The 21,672-nt window shown below is 34.7% G+C and overlaps 1 protein-coding gene across 2 annotated transcripts; it reads right to left on the bottom strand.

Annotated features, from left to right (window-relative positions):
* Positions 1-287: 287 nt before the first annotated feature.
* Positions 288-20,304, bottom strand: fy (fuzzy planar cell polarity protein-like protein). 2 transcript variants are annotated; one of them, XM_071589918.1, is made up of 9 exons: positions 19,926-20,304; positions 17,583-17,704; positions 16,940-17,087; positions 12,701-12,823; positions 11,525-11,722; positions 9,708-9,913; positions 7,316-7,491; positions 5,994-6,153; positions 288-3,304 (listed from the first exon to the last, which is right to left on the bottom strand). In XM_071589918.1, exons 1-9 carry the CDS (start codon positions 20,001-20,003, stop codon positions 3,247-3,249), a joined length of 1,269 nt encoding a protein of 422 aa, XP_071446019.1. In that variant the 5' UTR covers positions 20,004-20,304; the 3' UTR covers positions 288-3,246. The 2 variants fall into 2 exon arrangements, with proteins under 2 accessions (XP_071446019.1, XP_071446020.1); XM_071589919.1 differs by having other exon boundaries at positions 5,994-6,150.
* Between the last annotated feature and the right edge of the window lie 1,368 nt (positions 20,305-21,672).

The following is a 21,672-nucleotide window of genomic DNA, read 5'->3' as shown; positions in this document are numbered from 1 at the left end:
ATCTTTCAGAGTTGGTTGAAATCAAAACCTTCAATATTTGTCACTCTCAATGTCAGCTGTTTTAACCTAAAAACATACTATTTTTCCCCTAATGTACAAAATATCCAAAAATATGCAACAATGTAGATGATATCACAGAAGGAAGAACAGATTATGCTGTATCAGCCTAATACTATATCAAAAAGTTTTTGTATTATGAAGTAAAAATTTGAAATGTGAACACCTCAGTAATTCATTAATAATTATATATTTGTATTTGTATAATACAAATTTAAGATGATGAAACAGGATGCTAATATTGAAGAGTTTTTGCTGTGACAGCATACTTTGATCAGCATTTTCTCCCCAAGGTAAGAGTTCTTTGTTGCTTCTCACGGAAATCGATGTTAATGGGATAAATGCTGATGTGTAGAACACATAACAGATCAGTTAAGACTTCATAAGTAAGTACAACATTTCATACTCTAAAACTAAGCATCAATCGCTGTGTGTACCTTGTTTCAATTTGAGATCAGGTTTATTTCAACTAATTATTGCACATTAATAGCATTTAAGTGCCCAATGACCAGCAAAAGCAATAATAATATTATTTTATTATCAAATAAATATAAAATTAATCATATCAAATAAAAAGGAATATAATTATGCACAGTTACAACATGTCTGAGGATTATAAATAGATAAAAAGTCACCTTCGAGAAGATAAAGACAAAATAGAATTATAATCCCTCTTAAATAGGGCTGTGCAACATTTCAACGCGTCAAGTGAGAATCAATAATAACTTAAATGTCTACATTTTAACAATAGCTTATGGTGTCATCAACATATCATGGGTGATATTAATGGCAAGGTTAATACTGATGTTGAGGATTATATTAATGTCACATTGATACTGATGTCAAGGTTGTAACTGATGTTGTCATTCATATGCACATAGGCAGATGTTACGAAACATTCCATACATGCAAGAAAGAAACAATACCTGCCATATTCTCCAAACATACATTTTGGATTTAAAAGCCACATTTGCTACAAAGTTTATTTATCACACCTAAGGATTAAGGGATTCTATGTGCATTTATATTTATCTGTAACGCACATTAAATGAAATCTTAGAAAAATGGTCTGTAATAGGTTTTATAGCATATTCCTATCCATCAGATCTCACCCTGTGGACATCGTTTTGGAATGTGTTCTGACACACATACTATTTGAAATTAAATCTTTGTCATGGTTTAACCGGCCCATTTAACAGATGAGATGATACCGTAAAAAAAGCAGATATCGCACAGCCCTACTTTCAGACAGGTAAGGTCACTTTTGATAAATACAGGATATGAAATTTTATTTAAATCGTACCTATATATATATATATATATGTACAGTATAAATTTCAAAACATAGTATAAAAAATACAAAATATATTCTTCACAGGATATAAAATTACATTCTAATATTCCCTTTTACACCTCAACAATGCATAACTTGACTTATGCAGCCTTATTATTCCACATTGCCTTCACATTTTATCATATTTCTCTTGTGTGTGTGATTGGAGAAGAATGGAAGTATTCTTGAATTATTATTACTATTGGTATAGGCACTTCCATTACAAAGAAAAAAGGGTTTTCAGGTCAAAAAATTGAAGCACCCTAAGCCCTTTTAAGGTGGGGATGGTAGGCATGTCAAGATCCCTGTCGATAATAGTGATAGATTTATTTTGGTGTGCCGACCACTATGATCATTTATCACCTAACACAACCCATTATGTTCATAAGAAAGATATTTTAAGCTTCATGGACACACATTTTCAGTCTCCTATAAAATCCAAAGGTCATAGATTAACTTTCTCCAACATTATGAATTATCCAATACAAAAAGGAGACAGGTCTCAGGACACTCACGCCATCTCTATTATTAATAAATACAATGCTATTGACCTTCGGTGTAAAAATGGGAAACATGAAATTACATAAAATAAATATCAAAAAACATGGATGACAACAGGTGCTTAATCACTTCAACTCCAATCTTTAATGTGGAGTACACATTATAACAACATCTGAATGGCCCTTAACAAAATATGGCTTACTTGGATGGATGTTATGTAAATTTTTAAAAAGAAGGAAAATAGATATTTTACTTAAAACCAAAATTATTTCAGGCCAATGAGAGACATAAATTTAAAAAATAAAATTCACTAGGGAGACCCACAACACACATCAAAAATTGATATGATAGGAAAGAATCTTTTTAAATTGTTTGGAACTTACAATGGAAGCCCCTGTGGTCTCTAAGTCAGCAAGCAACATTAATATTTGAAGGAAGCATAAATACACTCAATTTCCATTAGAAATGAGCATAATTAAATAATCACCAGCATTAAATCAGGGCATTATATAATTAATATCAATTTAAAAAGATTGCTAAGCTCATAGAACTAAATATGCCGTCATTATATCAATCGCAATGAATCCTCTGATTAGCATCAAAAATAGGTGCATTTACAGTTTAAGGTGGGAATGAAACAAATTTGTTGCAATTGAAAAATAAAACTCATCAAATCATGTCCACATGATTCTTTTTTTATAAAATTAAAAAAAAATTTTTAGTTTTTAGCTCAATTAAATGGAATCATACCTTCATAATCAAGTTAAATGGAAGTCTAATCCTCTCAGACTACCAATAAGGTAGTCTAATGCTAGTAATGTAAATGTACAAAATACTGAAGAGTAAAAGGGCGGATGTAAATGGATATCACTGTTTTCTTTCACAGCACAAAATCCCTAAAACGGTAAAACAGCAACTGGGACTAAACTTATGATCCCAAAAATTTCTCAAAATATTTGTTTCTCACTTTCATCAAATTTCATTTTCAGGAAGCATTTTAGGAAGAGACATCACCAAAATTTCATAATAAAATTCTTTTGTTATAATCATGCAATTAAATCAAATGTGGCTTTTGATAGACAAATATAGGGCTGATTTCATAAATAGCCCCATGTGTGCCATTCATACATCAACGTTAGAGGAATAGTTCCTCTTCCTGTGCCACCTGTGGTTGCCCATTAAGTACTGGCATTGGGAAAATCATCCCACTTGCAATTTTCTGAAGATGTGTATCTTCTGGGTTTGAACTTAGGGCCTATCCTTCAGCAGCTGAATGCTCTATCCAACAGTATGAAAATATACTTTCAATGTAGAACACCATTAAGTAAGATTTCAACAGGCTTGAGATGAAACCTTCACCAGCAAAGCTGCTTATCATGGGTAAACAACTGAAGGGTGCTCTTGGTAAGAACCCTGCAAACAAGAGGCACATTTTTAATGTATAGCACTTCAACAGCCCTACGACACTATGAAATTATTCAAAAAGTGGAATACATTTCAAATGAATGATTCATGATTTACTTTTCTGGGTATATTGATATATCACTACAGTCATAAGTAAAATTACAGTGACACAATAGAATATCAATATCATTAAGTTCCATAATTAGGCCAGGTTTATAATGTCTCATTAAACTGAAGGTTAACTTTAACCTCCAATTAAGGCCGAAACTCTATTTCATAACTGCTAGCTGAGTATGAAACATTTCAAAACAAACAAGTTACATAATCTCCAAGTTAAGCTAATGTCCACATTAACAAACAATTAGACTTAAATAGACATTATAAAACAGATCCTTAAAATTGTAGAAAAAAAGAATTTTTTTCTAATCATGCTTTAAATATATAAAGAACATGTTCCTACATAAAACTCACTAAACTTGTATTTTTATCAACTTCATGTAGGCAATTTGGCAGCACAAGAAGGCAAAGACCAAAGTAAAATTCCTTTGAATGACCAGCAAACATTTTTGACTCTTTACCTTTAAGTAACTTTAAACATCTGATTACAAGCCTACGTACATTTGCAGCTACCCTATGATTACACATAGCTAAACAGGAAAGGTGAAAATAAAAACTAATTCTTGCACCATTTAACTTCATCATCTGTAATTACATCGATGGACCCACTCAAATCATTTATTAAAGATACTAGAGCATAATCTTAAAAAAAAAACTATTTCAATTGTAATCTTCATTTCTAAAAGGATATGATTCAAAAAAATGGTAGAAATTTTTATTTTACACTTAAGACAGAACAATCTGAAATTGCTACTTCAGATGTAGATGCTGGAGCATGTTTGGGAACAAAAAAGGCTTTTGGGTTTTTTATGAAAGTTTTATACTGGGTGATACAAACTAGTAATATCGACTCCCTACCCTTATTCTAGTCATTCTGTTTTGTTTAAAACTCAAGTGTATTTCAATATGAATTGAAAGACCTTTCACATGCAGCTGTTTACACTATAGCCAAAATCTAAAAAACTTTGAAAGAACATCAATTGAATGGAATGAATAAGAAAGGACTGACATTTGTAGAATAACAGAACTCATTCCACCATACAATGGGGGTTAAGTAATTTACTGACGCCCAAAGAAATATCCCTTGCTGAATAATATTCCTGTCTGCTTTGTCAGGATCGCATGTCCATCAGGACCAAGTTTATTTCTTAAGTCTGAATATTACAACACCCACCGTAAAACTGAAAATGAAAGTGTAAATACGGGGTTCCATTTTTGCTAAGAAACCGGGACATTTCATGGGATATTGTAAAAATGTGGTAAATTACAGTAAAACAATAATTCCGATAATGCAAATATGGGGTTTGACTATAATTGGAGCGCACATTTGGTAATGAAATTATTCCACTAATTTTTGTATGATTTAGTAAACAGCTGCTATGAGGTTATATTTTCCCAATAGGAGTAATCATTACGATGTATCACAAAATTTCAGAGGAAATGGTAACCTCTTAATCACGGTCTATGCTGGATGGTTATGGCAGAGGCAGTGATACAGACTACCAGAAGAGGGAATGATATTATTACTTTAAAGCCCAAGAATTCAATTATACTCATTCATTTCCAGAAGCTAAGGTGCCTCAAAATCTTATGTTAAATCAGGTGTCTAGCATTTCAGGCAACTATGAAACCATCTTACTTTGGAAAATAACAGTTGCATGGAGGTGCACACTGGAATTTAAGTGGTGCCTAAATCAATATCAAATGAAAATCTTTTACACCGACATTAATTGGTGACCACTGATGAGACCTCTCCAGGAAAATTCTGAGGCATAACACAGGCATCTAGATAAGTTAGAAATGGATGGAGTTCGTGTGTGGAAGAAGGACAGTAAGGTAACATGGTAAGAAGAGCATGGGGGCTGGCAGGGGATACGAAGTTAGCCAGTTGAAAGGAACATGGAGGTCTGTAACAGCACTAAAATTGGGTTGATCAGGATTGGAATAGCTGAAGCACCATGAAATATCTCTTATGATATGAAGGAACATCTGTCAATTTTGGCCAAAAATAATCAGTACTTTAAATATCAACATTCAAGTTTTTTGTAATTGACAAAGACACTTTGGAACACACAAATATGCATGTCATCTATTACATATTAAGAAGGATAAACATAAAGCATGGATTGGTCCCAGTTTACATATAAAACCTATGCAAAGGTTACTCTAACTATACTGGCAACAATCCAAGGGACTTCTGTTATCTCTTGGATGCCTAGATCACTGTTCATAACGATACTAAGGCAAAATTGTGGGACTTATTAAAAACAGTATGGTAAGTCTAGGAAATATATAGCAACAGTTCTGGTTAGTTACAATTTTTTAACAATTACTGATACAAAAAATTGCTGTTAAGGAAAAACATTACCAAGTAGTAATTGCTAGAAAGGTGATTGATTGATTAGTGCTACTTGTTTAAGTTATTGAATCACATTAACGTTCCCACAGCAATCAATACCAATATCCCTCCAATTACTCTTCCTGGTAAATACAACAAAGTTTTAAACAAAGCATAACTAATCCAATCAATAAATAATTTACCACTTAAAATATTCTACATTATGAATTACATACAACATACCTCATTGTGTGAGTAGGCACTGCAGCTGAATACAGGACAAAAATTTGATTGGAGCTTTGGATTAAAGCATGGCACTTGTGATATTCAGAACTCCAGTATGACTCTTTCGCTTGTGATGGACTTTCTCTGACTGATTTACTTTTTGGCAGCTCTTCATCTGCTAGAGGGAAACACGTGTCACCAAGGTACTCAAAAAATTTCAACATACATCTGACAAACTCAAATTGAGAATTAACTACACTTTTTGGAAATGTGCACCATTTTCAATTCGAGATAGCAACTCCTATAAACTATAAGCCCACTATCATACTATCAAGAAGTTGCCGGAGTTTTCCAGGGAATATGATCAGTTTTTGATGAAATTGTACATACCTAAACATTGAAAAATATGGATATATGGTAATATTATTCACTGAAAGGGTGAGAAATGACCAGAAACCGTTGGCAGACTAAATTGATAGGCAAGTAATATTGAGCCCTGCTATGCCCTTAGCAGAAGTAAAAGTAAATATATAAAGAATATTGACTAAATACACCATCCTGATCAGTAATGCCTGAGTAATACTGTTCTTGACCATGGGTCTTCCTAACAAGAACATGAATTTCCTGAAATATGAAACCAAAATTCTGAAAACAATATTTAGATATGCTTCATGAAAATGGTACACCTGAACAAGATCGTCAACAGAGATGAGGTCAGTACCTTTTCAGTAACTAACATTTTATTTTCTCAGCAATTAACAGGAAGTTAGAGAATCTTTACATCCATGAGAAAATCATTTCTTCACAAATTGAGGCATGAGGAACAATATGAAAAATTTTCTGAGTCACAAAATTCACTAATATAACCATCAAGGTAAACATGAACAAAATTAACAAGAACATAAAAATACTCAGAGAAAATAATTTCTTATCTTCACGTGAATGAACCACCAAATTAAATTAAACAATCTAAATGCTGTCTTTCAATGGTGGGTCAGGTAGTGAAACAGCTTCACCACTGCACTGAGATACGATGGCATGAATAAGTAGCAAATCTCTAAATGGCAGGTGAGGGACTTAACGTTAAATGCATCAAATGCATTTTTTTCCAGAGCATCTATCAAATTCTGATTAATCTGAACAGTGACTTCCTGGCTTTATAGATGTTCACAATTTTCCAGTTGTGCAGACATACCAATACAATTATGAAAAATTTAATAAACATTTACCTGAAAATTTGAATTATGCTAAGAGTCTAACAGCATGAAAAAATGGAATACCAAGTTTTTTTCCCAATTTTTCCACACACACACACCTTCATTTGGTGAAATCTAACTCACTTGAATTACTTTTCTGCATAAATGTGGATACTATTTGCTTGTAAAATGTTCTCAGGAGTGTTTTCCTATGTGCTTCACTGATGCTGTGTGAAGGGAGGCCTTCGTGTAAACAAGCATCTCCAAGTACATTCACAGATAACAGGAATTTCTGCAGCTCATCATCAAGGAGTAAAAACCTGAGGACACAAGATGGATAAAATTAATGGAAGAAACTACTAATGAAAAAAGTTAAACACATCTAAAATCACAACCGTAAGCTGGGTCATCATAACCAACACCACAGTCCAGGGTTGTTTCTTTTCCTGTGCCACCTATGGCTTTCCAAGATCATCTGGAACCCAAGAAATCAAAGAGTTTGGGTGAAGCAGAGGGTGACCACAGGCATCCCCAAGAATTGAACCTGGGCCCTGTGGTCAGTAACCCAACACACCCACACATGGTTTACAACACCTCTTAGGAGAAAATAGAAAATTATTTGGAACTACAGCGTACCACTTTTTGTCAAAATGTACAAAACATTAGGGAGGGTAGCTTTATTCAAGTGAGTAATTAATGAAAAAATAATATATTAAAAATGATTTGCAAAGAAACCTGATCATTTAAGATTCAATTAATAATGCCTTCAGTTATTAAAAGTTATGCTCATGAAGTAAGGGAAAATGTTAAAGGCAAAATACAAAGTTTGTATTAAAAGTATCAGGAACAATTTTTCCTGACGTGACTGTACATTGCACCACACACAAAGAGGTCTGACCTTCCAACATACGCCGAATGCCAATTGCCAGCGAGCGTTCGTTCAGGATAGCTCATGTTTTTAGCGGAGGTTCAAGTTCATTTCAATACTAAGGACACAGTTGTGATACTTCAATAGCATGTACTTTCATTCGAGAAAAGTTGCTCAACATATCTTGAAGGGAAGTAAAACTGGCTGTCGGAAATGGGATTATTCTTTTTGTCATGATCACAATGATTGTACTGAACACACATATAACTCATGCAGATTGAAAATAATAGAGCCTTAAGTAAAACAAGTTGATTTAAACCCTTTAAGAGTACCAGGAAGGGTGATCATGCTCCAACCACTCATTAAAAATTCCAGGATTTCAATAATGCTCCAGGCACTTTTTTAAACTTAAGTATTATACTTACTTTCTTCAACAAATGGTATTTTGTAACAAAAAAGTCATCAAATAGCATGTCAAAGATGAAACAACATGCAATAAACCTTACTTTGAATTTTTTCATGAATAACTTATGAGTGTTACATAATTTTTCCCTAAATTAAAGCAATATCTGCAAAATCTTTTGGGCATTTTCAGCACACTTCCTAGGTAATTGCTTGGCACTGAAAAACTTTTACAATACTAATTTCATTGTGATTGCCGTCTAGCAAATAACAAGACATAGCACAATGCCTTTCTTATTATTTACTAATAATAAAAAAACCATCACACCAATAGCATCACACAAATAAAAAAGGAAAACTAATGACACCGTTAAAAAACTTAACAGATAAGAAATAACAGCACCACATAAAAAGTGAAGTCCAGTATACACGCAGGAGGGAGACAAAATGGGTAGTGAAGAAGGAGGTCAGATGAAACTAGAAGGGAGAAAGAATGAAGCAGGAATGGATAGCATGAGGAGTATGGAATGAGTAAAAGACAGGGAGGTGTTCCATCATTACAATGCAGGTTGATGGAAGTCTAAAAAATAAAGAATTTTTTAGAGGCAAGGGATGACACAATGAAAGAGGTCATACAACTGTATTGTGCATGAAGGCATGTTATTTGGTGGTAATCTGTGGAAAGTTTTAATTCCTTCAATGCAAGAATTGGTACTGACAGAGCTTTGTGGAAAAGATTTCCTGTTCTCTCTCCCTTTAATTTTCTGAATGCTGCCAACACGTTCTGATGAGGCAATTCTCTTGGATTTTCGTCCACATTGATCCATCAGGTTTGATGTCAAATCTCGCAAGCATTCCAGCCGCATCTTTGAGTCAGGATTTTTCACCTGAAAAAGGTTGCTAGAATGCCTCCAAAACTGTTTGTACACCAGATGGACCAATGAGAAAGAAAACCTGAGAATTTCCCCAGTAAAATCCTCTAACAAGTACTGTGAAATAAATCTTGGGATCACCAAGACATTCCGTGGAATCAGTATGGCAAAATCCTTGCTAGGTCCCCTAGCAAGTTAAGCTAAGTTCCCTAGCACAGTGAAGTACTTCTTTCTACACCTCTTGTAATAGCATCATATCCCCTTTATTATGCACACACTCCTAATTCAAGTACAGTTCACAAGTGATACTGTGCATTAGCTAGAAGTCAAGGAAGTTGCTTTTTACTGAATGTCTCCAGCAAAGGATTTAAGGGTAAAGCCATCAAATAAATACCCAAGTACTCCTGGATCCAGGTTGACAGATGATGGGATGTTGCGAGGGCTAGGACAATGAGTGTTTGCAGCTCGCAGAGTTTCAGCAGCCAACTGCCACATTTGGTTCGCAACCCTTTCAATTGCATCCAAAGGAGGCTCTGGACCACAAAGAACAAGTACTTCGGCCCATGGAAGTAAACGGCATGTAACCAATCGAAATGGGACCTAAGTCAGGGCAAAATGAAGAAAATATTTTAACAATTAGATACATTCTGAAACATAAAAGGAGGGGCATATGCATATTCTTTTAGTTCCCTCTTTTCTATCATAGGAATTTAGACTTCATAAACAAGCATCCTTCACCTTGGAACATTTATTTTAGTATAATACATATAAAAATGAATAGAATTTCAACATGGAAAAATCATTTCATCCAACCCTGATAAGAACCATGATCATGTTACTCAGTTACAGCAACTGCATGCACGTGACTTAAATTTTCATGGGGTCATAATATTGAAATGTTTCCACCTAATTATCCTGATGATTTTAAAATACTTTCGAGGAAAACTTGAAATTTCACACAAAGGCACAGCAATTAACTCAGTCAAATTGGCACCACTTACTTGAAACTTACCTTCTACTGCAAATAAGATTTCTTTTGTGTATTACACACACTTGATGAAAGTGATCATAATTACTTACTTACGAGGGGGGTTAAATTTTATACTTTTAATCGCTCCGTCAGTACGTCCTAAATTTTTTAGTTGGAGAGTAAAAGCAATTCAAAAATTGAAAGTCGCAAAATCATAAACGTTCCTTGGCAGTAGCAGATTTAGGGGAGACGAATGACAGCTGAGGTCATTTGCACCATTAGGGATGGACAGGTAAGGATGAAGGGTGGAAAGAAACTTGGCATCGGCATTAGCCTACTCTATACAAAAGGTGCCAAGGGGTCCACAGCTTAACATCCCATCCAACAGATGGTGCAATCACTCAAAGTGCCTTCCACGATGCAGCTCAAGTAGGGATCGGGATGCTACTGAAAAATATCTGCTGCTGCTGGGACTTGAACCCAAGCCCTCTGGATGAAAAGCCAGTGCGTTAGCCACCGCACCATAACATAGTAAACAATAACATGCTTTACTGTTTCCATTACCATTTAGATTACAATGTTGAAACACTATGTGCATTTAGTACATGCACATCTTCAATGAATTGTTGCTCTTTATAGAGTATGGCCTACATTTTTTTAGAAAGGACCTGAAATTATTAAAAATTCTTTGATCAAGAATGATTTTTCCATTATACCTTTTTAAATTTTAGAGATACAAAAAGGTACTTCATACAAATTGGAAATTTAATTTCCTCAAGACAGTTAAATTTCCTTTCCAATAATACCAGTGTTGTTATTGTGACATGAATTGCACACAAAAAAATAAATCTTCACTACTAAGGATTTCTATTCGAGCAAACCATTCTAGTTCTAAAAGTATCCTCTGGTGGACCAAACTCCATACACAGAGAAGGCAACGTTTCATTGAAGAAGTCCATTCACTTATAGGATATAAAAAGATTCAAACATTTAATCTTAATATTTATGGAAACAAGCATCTTCATGGTTAAACGGAATGTCTTCGATATAATGCATTGCATATTTGCATTGCCATGACTCCATAGCGAAGGAATTTAGGACAAAACACCAAGAGAGAAAAAATACTAAATAAGCAAAATCTCCATCTCTCATCGTACTTCTAATCATTTTCTCACACACTTGATACATTGTATTTAAATATGAAGATGATCTATTTGCTATATAAAAAACTAGTCACTTACCTTAGGGCTCTTATGAGGTAAAAATATAGGAATATCCCTAAGAGTTGTGAGATTTTCCACAGAAACAAGAAGAGATAGCAAAGATCTTTCTACGCCTGTCAATGACCACCATCCTGATGTAGCCACAGCAACCCTACCATGAATCTGAAGGCATGCATACATGGAATCAACAGCTTCCGCATATGTATCCAGCATGCCCTGAAAAATGTTTCCAGAATTATCTTGACAATAAAAATAAAGAAACACATGACTAAAATTAGTGAAAAAACATTAAAATGTGATGACAATATGACATAAGTTAATGAGGTTATAAATGGACAAAGATTATACTGAACTATAAAAGAAAGGACATTTCATGACAGAAGGTATTGAGAGAAGTGCAAGGAGCTATGCACAAATGAAATATTTAGCTAAAAATAGAGATTTTCCAGGAATTTCTAGCTTCCTTAAAAATGTTTGCATGATTTAACAAATGCTAACTTCATCACTATGTTAGGTAGGAACTTAGTGGTCCACCAGCTATTTCCTCATCGACTTCCTCTCCAAAAATGAAAAAAAAATTACTTCAAAAGACACACTCAGAAGTATTTAAAAGAAAGCATTTAAAAGAGACACAATGTGAGATGAACATTATGGATAACAAACATGTAATTAGAGAGGCAAATATGCTGAAAAATAATTTACTTCCTTCGGCAAAACTGGAAGGATATTTGTAATCATGTAGTTTCCTCTTATTTTTGCTCAAGTTCACTGGATTTTTGGTAGGTATGCACTTTATATTCATAACAGTTTCAGGTTTAACTTTGTTTAATTCCTTTATACTGACATCTGGTAGTGATCCCGAGAACCTTTCAAACTACTATTGAATTATCTCAGGCATAACCAAAGCTCTGCATGGGACTTTCAATGTTTAACTGCTTGTAGAGGGAAACAGTCATTGAAAACAATCAATCAAACAATCAATCAAACAATCAATCAAACAATCAATCAAATCAGCCTGGTTTGGTTGCCAAAGTTGTTATTCGCTGCCAACCAAATAGTAACACAAATGAAGAAAATAATGCATTAATGTTATCAGCTACAAATTTATTTGTTGCTTGGCGTATTTATGTATCTGCTCAACACTAAAACTCGCTATACCAACAATCAATAGCAGGACAGTAAGTAGAACCTTACCTGTAATGTGTGATTTTCATGGCATAACACCACTTCGGTGAGACCTACTAGTCCACTAACTGAAGCCGCTTTGTCTTCTGGTTTAACAGATTCCAGTAATTTATCAATCAATGGATAGCATACCTATTCAAAGAGAGGAAATTAATCGTATTAGCAATTGAGGTAATACCAACAGGCAAACAACTGCTGCTGCTTATAGAGGAACTAATGCCCAAAAAATCATAATATAGTTGATTCCCAGGGCATATTTGGGCCAATGGTAAAATTAGGAGTCATATTTTCAGGTTATATCTTTAGAACACAAATATTAATTAAGAAATAGTTTCTGAGTATCATAGAATTAACTAAGTTTTTCTGAATCAATTGGAAGAGCATGGGATTCATTTAAAACAGGCAACTGCAGTCAATACTCTAGAACAATCCCGTATATTAAATTTTTCAAATGCATTACCAAAGCAAACCAAGTCAAAAGAAAGCCACAAGTACAATTGGATTGATTTCTCTGAAAGTGAATAATAAATGTTGAAAAGTGTGAGCACTTTTACGCACATTAAATGTTTAAGTACAGATTACATAGACTTCTCTAAAATATTGTGCATTTCACCTTAGTGAAATTACAAGAGATTATTAATTCGATTTTCATACAAGTAGACTTTAAAAGGAGAGGAGTGTAATTTCAACCACAGGAAACATAAGTAAATTTATAAATAAACTTTATGCATAAAATATTTAGCTATCATTTTTGTGCAATAAATATGAATTTAAATAAACACTTCGTTACTCTATGATATTTTGTCCCATATGATTTTAAATCTGCAAATACCATATACAATAAAACCTCTTATTTGCACTTTTCTAGGGACATCGTAAAAATTGTAAAATGCGTGAAAATGCAAAATGAAGGAAAAAGGAGAATTTTTGCAGTTGACCATTTTCTTTTTTCACCTCATCTTCCCATAATCAAGAAGGATAATCTTTACGCTTCCGAGTAATCAAGGAAAATGTAACACATTAGAATCTCCTCAGAATTCCATTATTCATCATCAAAACCACACCATTTGACTAGCACAAACAGTTGCCAAACTTCAAATGTTTTGAAGAAAATAAAATCCATTTTAATTCAGAGTATTCTTCGTGTGATAAAATAAGTTTCAATACTTTTTCTTATTCAGTACCCTAACGCTGTTGTATATGTTGCATCAAGGCAGTACAAATAATTCCAGTAGTCAGTCACTAGTTCTTGCACTTTTCATGTAACATCATATTTAGGTCAAAGTCATTTTCATTCCCCATAAACCAAACTTAATGCATGAAATAAATAGCCTCCCTCAGACATTCTTATAATAATGTCAACTCCATAGCTAACTCATAGTCATACAATGAATTCATTTCATTGCACGAATCTTTTCCTGGAAAGCTGAGATTATGAGTTTAAGTAGTTCACATATCTGTTACTAGTGGCACTCTATACTGCCCCATTGTATTTAAATTCTTCCCTATCACTGTTCACATTACTGCTCCCTCATCTTTTTTTGATTTATTTATATGAAAAGAAGTGAAAAAGGTTTTTATGTGAAGGCTGATGCACTTGAGTAACTTTTAAAATGTGATTTTTATTAATCCATCACAGTAATGCAAGTAGCAGGAACAGTGAAAATGAAATCGTGTAAACACAAGGTTCCAAATAATTTGGAAAAAGGGAAATTTAATGGGATATGATAAAAATGTTGTAAACTGTGGGAAAACATAAATTCCTACCACACAAATATTAGTTTTGACTGTATATACATTTGCATATGACAATTCATAGCTGGGGCAACCACTTAATTGGCCCCTTAAGTTCCCAGCTGATGCCATTATAAATCACCATAGTCCACGGTAAAGTAAAAATACGAAAGGTTCTATTTAGTTCAATGATTAAAAATCAATCAAAAAGCTAACTCACACTTGAATTACTTTGTAGGGGCAACCAGTTATCAGGCTAATTTCCCTCATAAGCGGAATGGTAGAGAGAAACCCAGAATCAAAAGTAAATACCATATTTTCCAGCCCATTAGACGCACCTCGATTTTTCAGGTTAGAATTAATGAAAAATACTTGGATCAGACAGAATAGGACCAAAGTATTTTGATTTGAACATTCAATAGGAAGAAAATTGAATTGTTACATTAAAAAATAAACAGCTATACATATTTCAACATTTGTTCATTGTAGAATCACAGAAATTCCACATAACCCAGCCAAAATGCCCTTCAGCTATCTTGTTTCCATACTTTGAAGCAACACTCATTCTAGTTTAGACGCAATATTGCATGATGATCTTCTCTCTTAAGATTTCATGAGGTAATTATCACTTAACTTTTTATGTGATGTTTACATTCGTGTTTAGTACAAGTTCCACTAGCATTGTAGTGTTGCTAGTGATCGGACATTAGTCCAAACCTTTGTTCAGGCATGTTATTTGTGAATTTTCATGCCCACTTTAACAATATTTTATGAATACATGAATATTATTAAAAATGTCTCCAAAGAAAAAGCAGCAAGAAGACAGTTAAAACTAACAGCAGGACCATAGAGGATGCAGAAGAAGAAGGATGAATTAGTCATAATAGGAACTTGAAATGCAAGGACAATGTTGAGGCCAGGTAAATTAAAGAATATAAAGCGAGAGATTGAAAGTGGAAATAGATATTTTAGGTCACAGAGAGGTGAGATGAAAGGATAGCGGGGATCACTGTAGAGATAGTTATAGAATAATTTCAACAACAGAGGGGACAAGAGCCAGCAAGAGATTGCCATAATGTTGAATAAAAAGCATGGTCAACATTTAGCAACCAATGCATAGAATATTACTATAAGAGGTAAAAGCAGAACCAACGAACTTTTTAATTGTTCAGGTATACATGCCACTGAGCAATCATAAGGAGGAAGAAGTTGAAAAAGTATAAGATCAATTAGAGGACATAATCATGTGTGTACATAAGAGGAGAAAATAGAAGAATGTAAATACTGAGTTAGGCAGAAGGAAGTACAAAGAGTTGAAAAATAAATTGCAACAGTAACAAGTAGAGCACAAGAAGCATAGTGAAAGACAGTGCAAGGAGATGGAAAGTTTGCAGAGGAAGGGTATAATTAATGCACTCTACAAGAATGTTAAAAGAATATCAGGAAGTAAGAAGAGAAGATCTGAGTAAACAGAAATAAGTCAGGTAAGATAATATTTGAAACAGAAAAGATACAAGAAAGATGGAAGGAATATATAGAAGAACTGTACGGTTAAGAACATAGGCAAACAAACTTAGACATAGAAAGAGAATATGACATAGATGAGGATAGCTTACGCACAGGCTTACGCGACTCAGAGATAGAAAGAGCATTAAGGGAGATGTAATCAAATAAGGACATGGGGGTTGACAACATTCCCGCTGAACTACTGAAAGGTTTAGGAAAATGAGGGAGAAAGAGTGTACATGAGGAAGAACTGACTCATACGATGTACGAGGAAGGAACCTGGCCGGAAGACCTTGAGATCACTGCTAGTTCCTATTCTGAAAAAGGTAAAGGCTACATCATGTGAGGACAACAGAACATTCAGTTTGATTTCCAATGCATCATAAGTGGTTCTCAGGATCATCAACAAAAGGATGGAAAGCAGGGGAATCTGAAATCTGGGGAATATCACCCTCATTAAATGAAGTATTTTTACTTCACAAAAAAATAGTAAGACTCTTACGTAATTAACCTTATTGTACGCATTGTCAATCTCTTTTTAAATACCTGTAAATATCAACTGTACCTAGTGTATATTCTAGCATGCATTGACTTCTGTTTCGAAAAACAAGAGTGACCTTACCATGAATAACAGTTATCATTGTCACAATACCGAGAATGTAAATGTGAAAACATCACACCTGTCTATGGTAGCTAAAAGACCAACATCAATGTGCATAAAACTGTTTAACAATCTGCCTAATCATTTAAAAAATTAGACAAGAATTTCACCATTCAAGAAGACTTATCAACACATCATGTTGACGAGGGAATTATAGTGCAAATGAATATTTATGTTTAACTTAAAAGCGTACAATAGTTTCCAGTCATAACTGTATTTGTATTACTATTTGGGAATAATGTGATTTATATCCCAGTGAAGTATCTTATTCAAATGTCATCTATTCTCAACAATGTACACTGTGTCTGCTGGACAATTAACATAAAATAAACAAAAAATAAGAGTACCCGCAGATTCCTTTTCAAACGATCTAAACTGCGTATTTCCCTTAGTTCCTCTACACCAACCATCAGCACCATAACATTGAAAACATTTTCCAGTAGTGAATCAATAAATATTTCAGGCATTCCACTTGTTATTCCTATCAGAGTCAAGCTGAAAAAAGAAACATACAATCAGTTATGCTTGAAGAACAAATGAACCAACAAATACCAAAAATATTTTTGTTTTACTAGGGGCAGTCAAATGAAAACCGAACACCGGCCATAACACAGTCTGCTAAAAGCTAGCTTTTTACATATCGATATTGCTATCGCTGTGGTAGGAGAACTGCATTGTGAAAACTCACAGGTGCACGCAGCTGTTGGGTTATGCCCTAGTTGGTGCAAGGTCTGGTGATTGCAGCAGGTGTTTGGTTTTCGTTTGAATGCCCCTCGCACAACAAATCTCATTTCTGAATCTACTCCATATAGCCCAGTATATAGAGAATCTACTCCATATATCCACAATTTGATAGAAATGAAGCATAAATGCTGGCTATCCACACATTTAATCAATTTAGCATTATTTTAATCAGATATTCTAATTAGACTATTGCCACAAATCATCAAATAGAAGGGAGTACTAATCAGCAGATAATGAATACTTAACCTTGACTCAAAATCTCTCCATACAATTGTTGACTCTTTTGTTTCTGTGCTCAACAACGAAGCCGACTGAGATTTGGTGAACATATGTACTCCATTTAAAGAGGCCACAACAGCAAATGACAACTGAAAGGCAATATGATGTGCAAATCAAATGTTTATCATAATTCATTCTTTTAATTATATTTACAAACTGATTCCTTTTCAATAATAAACAGATACAGGAAAAGCCTAATAGGGCAAAAGAAGCAAGGTGGCAAACACAGTATGAGCCTATGGAAAGTTTACGAAGGAAGGGTGAAGTTGGTGTGGTGTACAGATGTGTAAAAGCAGTGTTGAGAAGTAAGAAGGAAAAATAGGGGTGCAGACTATCAAAGGTAGCAAATGTATTAATGGAACCAGGAAAAATTAATGAGAGGTAGAATGAATAAATAGAGAATCTATATAGTAAAGATACTGGGTCAGCAAGTTTGCAAAAAGAAAGCGATGTCTTCCATGGGGATAGCTTAGATCTAGGCATACTTAAACGAGAGATAGTAAGGGCATAAAAATTGAAATTAAATGTGGCTATAAGCATATACAAGCAACCTCATGGAATTACTTAGAGGTTCAGGAAAATGTGGAAGAAAGTCTTCATGGGTTAATTTATAGCATTTATTACAGAGAAATTAGGCCAGAAGATTTAGTCAAATCAGTATTAATTCCCATTGTAAAAAACAAAAGCCAGCAGCATGAGAACATTAGAACAACTAATTTGATCTCGCATGCAGCTAAGGTGGCACTCATGGACTACGATATACATATGGAGAGGAGGGTAAATGATTACTTATGGTATGATCAGTTTGGTTTCAGGAAGGGGAGAAGCATAGATAGCAGTTATGAGGAACATAAAATACTATCAGAATGCATTTGTTTGTTTCAAAGATTTCAAGGTGTTTGATGGAGTGAATAGGATTTAATGAAACAATAAAAGAAAATAGCAGTGAATTCAGAGAGGCAACTCATCCACAGCATGAACAAGTGTATGACTTCTCAAGGGCAAATTGCAGATGGAGCCAGATTGGATAAAATTAGGAAGAAGGGTAAGACAGGGGGGTCCATTATCACTTGTGCTTTTCAATATTTTCACGGAGTAAATGGTTAAAGAGGCATGAGAGGACCTGGAGATAGGAACAAAAGTCAATTGACAGGGAATTTTCGGGAGAAACACAAAAGAGACAGGAACTATGGATGCAGCCCATTCTGGTTGGAGATGATATGCTGATAGAGGGAGAGCTTAGGCTAGCAAAGGAGGGGCAGGAAAAGGATAGGAATGAAAGGCAGGTTGAAGGGAGGAAGGAGAAATGCAAATTGAGGAAGGGTTTACAATAGTGTGATATATCAGGTTGTTTTAAAGGAGAGGCAGAGAAGTGTATCAATGTAATATATCCTATCTTGATCCAAAAACGGTAGTCACCAATACTAACATTATTTAACATCTCTTGAAGCTGATACTACCAAGAACTTTTCCTTAGCATCTCATTCAACACAATTTAAGTATTAATTATAAACATAACAATATACTCCTTGACTTCGCGTTTGTGATAATAGCACATGTACAATGATACTGCGGTTAATATTATCCAAGCATCCAATTTGTTCATTACTTCCTTACATTTCCACATTAGTTCACGTTTTTGTAATGTTCTGTGGTAGCATTTCCAAAAGGATCTTTGCATCGTTTCAACTACACTTAATCCGTCCATGATTCGCACCATTAACATATGTTTATTTTTCCAAGGTTACTACGGCGTTATGGAGAGGGTGTTGGGTGATCCCAATCCTCCATGTAAATCACAACAACTTTTCATGACCACATAAACGTTAGTGTCATGATGATAGCACACATATATTCCCCATTGGCATTAATAGCGAAAAAACAATTGCTTATCATTTGATAACAGGGCATATGCCTAGTATAAAATTAATATTTTTTATTTTAATACAAATTTCATTTTGATTCCATCGCAGTCGAGTGTTCAATGAAGCAACGATGTTTACGTCAGACTTGAACCATTTGGTTTCTCATGCTGATTCCAAATTTTCAAACTGAAAGTTAATTTTAATTAAAAAATTAGGTGATTTCACGAGACTCGTGTTGTCAACAGGAACACCTTCAATACATTGATATGAATGGATTATCGCCTCTGAAATCACACAACCTCCTGCATAAAACACAATTTGCAGGCTCATATGCTAATTCATACTCAACGCTTCTGTACTTAGACGTGCTCTTTTTACTTTGTTCAAGAACACAGGTTACACCATGAACTTGCAGTAACTCCACATTACCAACAGTGATACTCACATTTTCACATTGTCCCATCTCTCTTGTGAAAACTGGTAAACCACCACACAAAGTAACGCATATTATTCTTGAACCCATCGCAATACCCAAGAAAATATTCCATTACTACCACATAGACTGACGCGTGAGATATCTTATCTCATTTAATGTTGTTGTACGTATTCATTGCACATACGAGTATTAGCGACAATGGCTATGTACCCACTCAGCATAGATAAATCCTACGTTTTAAAAGAGCAACGAGTGATTTCGATGCTGTCAACAGTATATAATATGTAGAATGCTCTCACTGTCATGACCTCATATTTATCAAGCAATACTGGAGCTTTGTTCGTGGATGCAATTGTGATTATTGTTTCAATCACATCAGCCAACCGCCATTGCCCTTTTCAGAATAGCGCCACGATACATCTATCGCAACTTGAATGTGTTCGAGAAGGGCGGGAAGAGTTTATTACGCCATGGTAAATTTATAAGAGGTTTTACTGGTTAAATGTTTTCATTTTTTGCTGTTTCATGTAATTTTTCAATATCCACAATGAACACTCTCTGGAACAGGTCCCGAGGTTTAAAATTTGCAGTGGTGATATTTGGAAGAATTGCAAGTAGGGAACAGTGTCACAATGTGCTCTAATCGTTGCCATATAAGTTCACGTCAGATATTTACAGTGTATCATCAGGTAATAATGAATTACTGTCTTTGTTGATATCAATGCTGAAAAATTTAGTAGTCTATTCCGTGATTTCAGTAATCGATGGACTCGATCTACACAATCGATATATCGCTCCAACTACTGTAGCCGCTCTAGGCTGGTCGCTAGGTTGTCGGTCCGGCGGTTTCTTAGAGAAAGAAAGCATGTCGAATTAGGGTGGGCTTCATGAGCTAAACTGACAGTAGAATTTTCTGAGATTGGCTCTTATTCGCGGACAAATTCTTGACGAGAGAATGCCCGGAAAAAGCTGTTTCTGGTTTCCTTAACCTTTCTCGTGTGAAGAATGACCGCTGAGAGAAACTTCACACTAATCTTACCCGGCAGGAGGGAATTGGGATTGCATGCTGGAATGCGTATTTGCTCTATGTGCAAAGGTTACATGGACTAACATGACTTATCGCATTCAAGTGTTGTAGGTAACACATCCCCATATATACTTCTAACAGGGTTATTTTTTTAATGGTTACTCCTCAATGGCACAGTTGCCGAACCCTTTGCGTTTTTGTTGTTGTTATAATTAATAACGCTCGGGTTTATTGGGACTATAAATATCATGTTCGATTGTTGGCTTCACGCTTTGTAGGGAATTTGATAAAAATAAAATCGCAAAAAAGTTTTAGCTGAATATGTTTTATTATTTCAACTGAACCCCTCTATAAGACCATGCTCTAAATTTGCACACTTCCAAGCTATGTAATCTACTACGAATGTGTCGTCACTTGCTTCCCCTCCTATCCCTCACTCCCTTCTTTTCTCTTGCTCTAAGAGAATACAAACCAGTCTCGCCTTGCATGCTCTCTATGTTCGCATCTACTTCCTGTCGCTGTGGAGCACCCAAGAGAATATATATATATTTAAATTTCTTGTGAAAAATACTAGTCAAATTCAGTTGATTACGATGGAAGATTTTGTTCTGTGTGAAACTCGTTGCGTGTATTACCATTCATGATACTTAGCCGACCTCGAGATAACAGGTGCATCTCCGCCATGCAATTCACAATCATCAAACCAGAGTAAGACCCTCAACAGTACAA

Source organism: Hetaerina americana, unplaced genomic scaffold, assembly GCF_022747635.1.
Source record: "Hetaerina americana unplaced genomic scaffold, ioHetAmer1.1.p SCAF_4, whole genome shotgun sequence".
Classification (NCBI taxonomy): Eukaryota; Metazoa; Arthropoda; class Insecta; order Odonata; family Calopterygidae; genus Hetaerina; species Hetaerina americana.
Note: the sequence above shows the minus strand (reverse complement) of the source record. Positions and strands in the feature narration are given on the sequence as shown.

Coding starts and splice junctions, on each gene's coding strand:
- fy (XM_071589918.1), bottom strand. CDS start 20,003: ATGGGTTCAAGAATAATATGCGTTACTTTGTGTGGTGGTTTACCAGTT. Junction 12,824..16,939: donor GTTTGAAAAGGAATCTGCGG/GTACTCTTATTT, acceptor CTCTTTGAATAG/GTATGCTATCCATTGATTGA. Junction 11,723..12,700: donor ATGAAAATCACACATTACAG/GTAAGGTTCTAC, acceptor AACATTTTTCAG/GGCATGCTGGATACATATGC.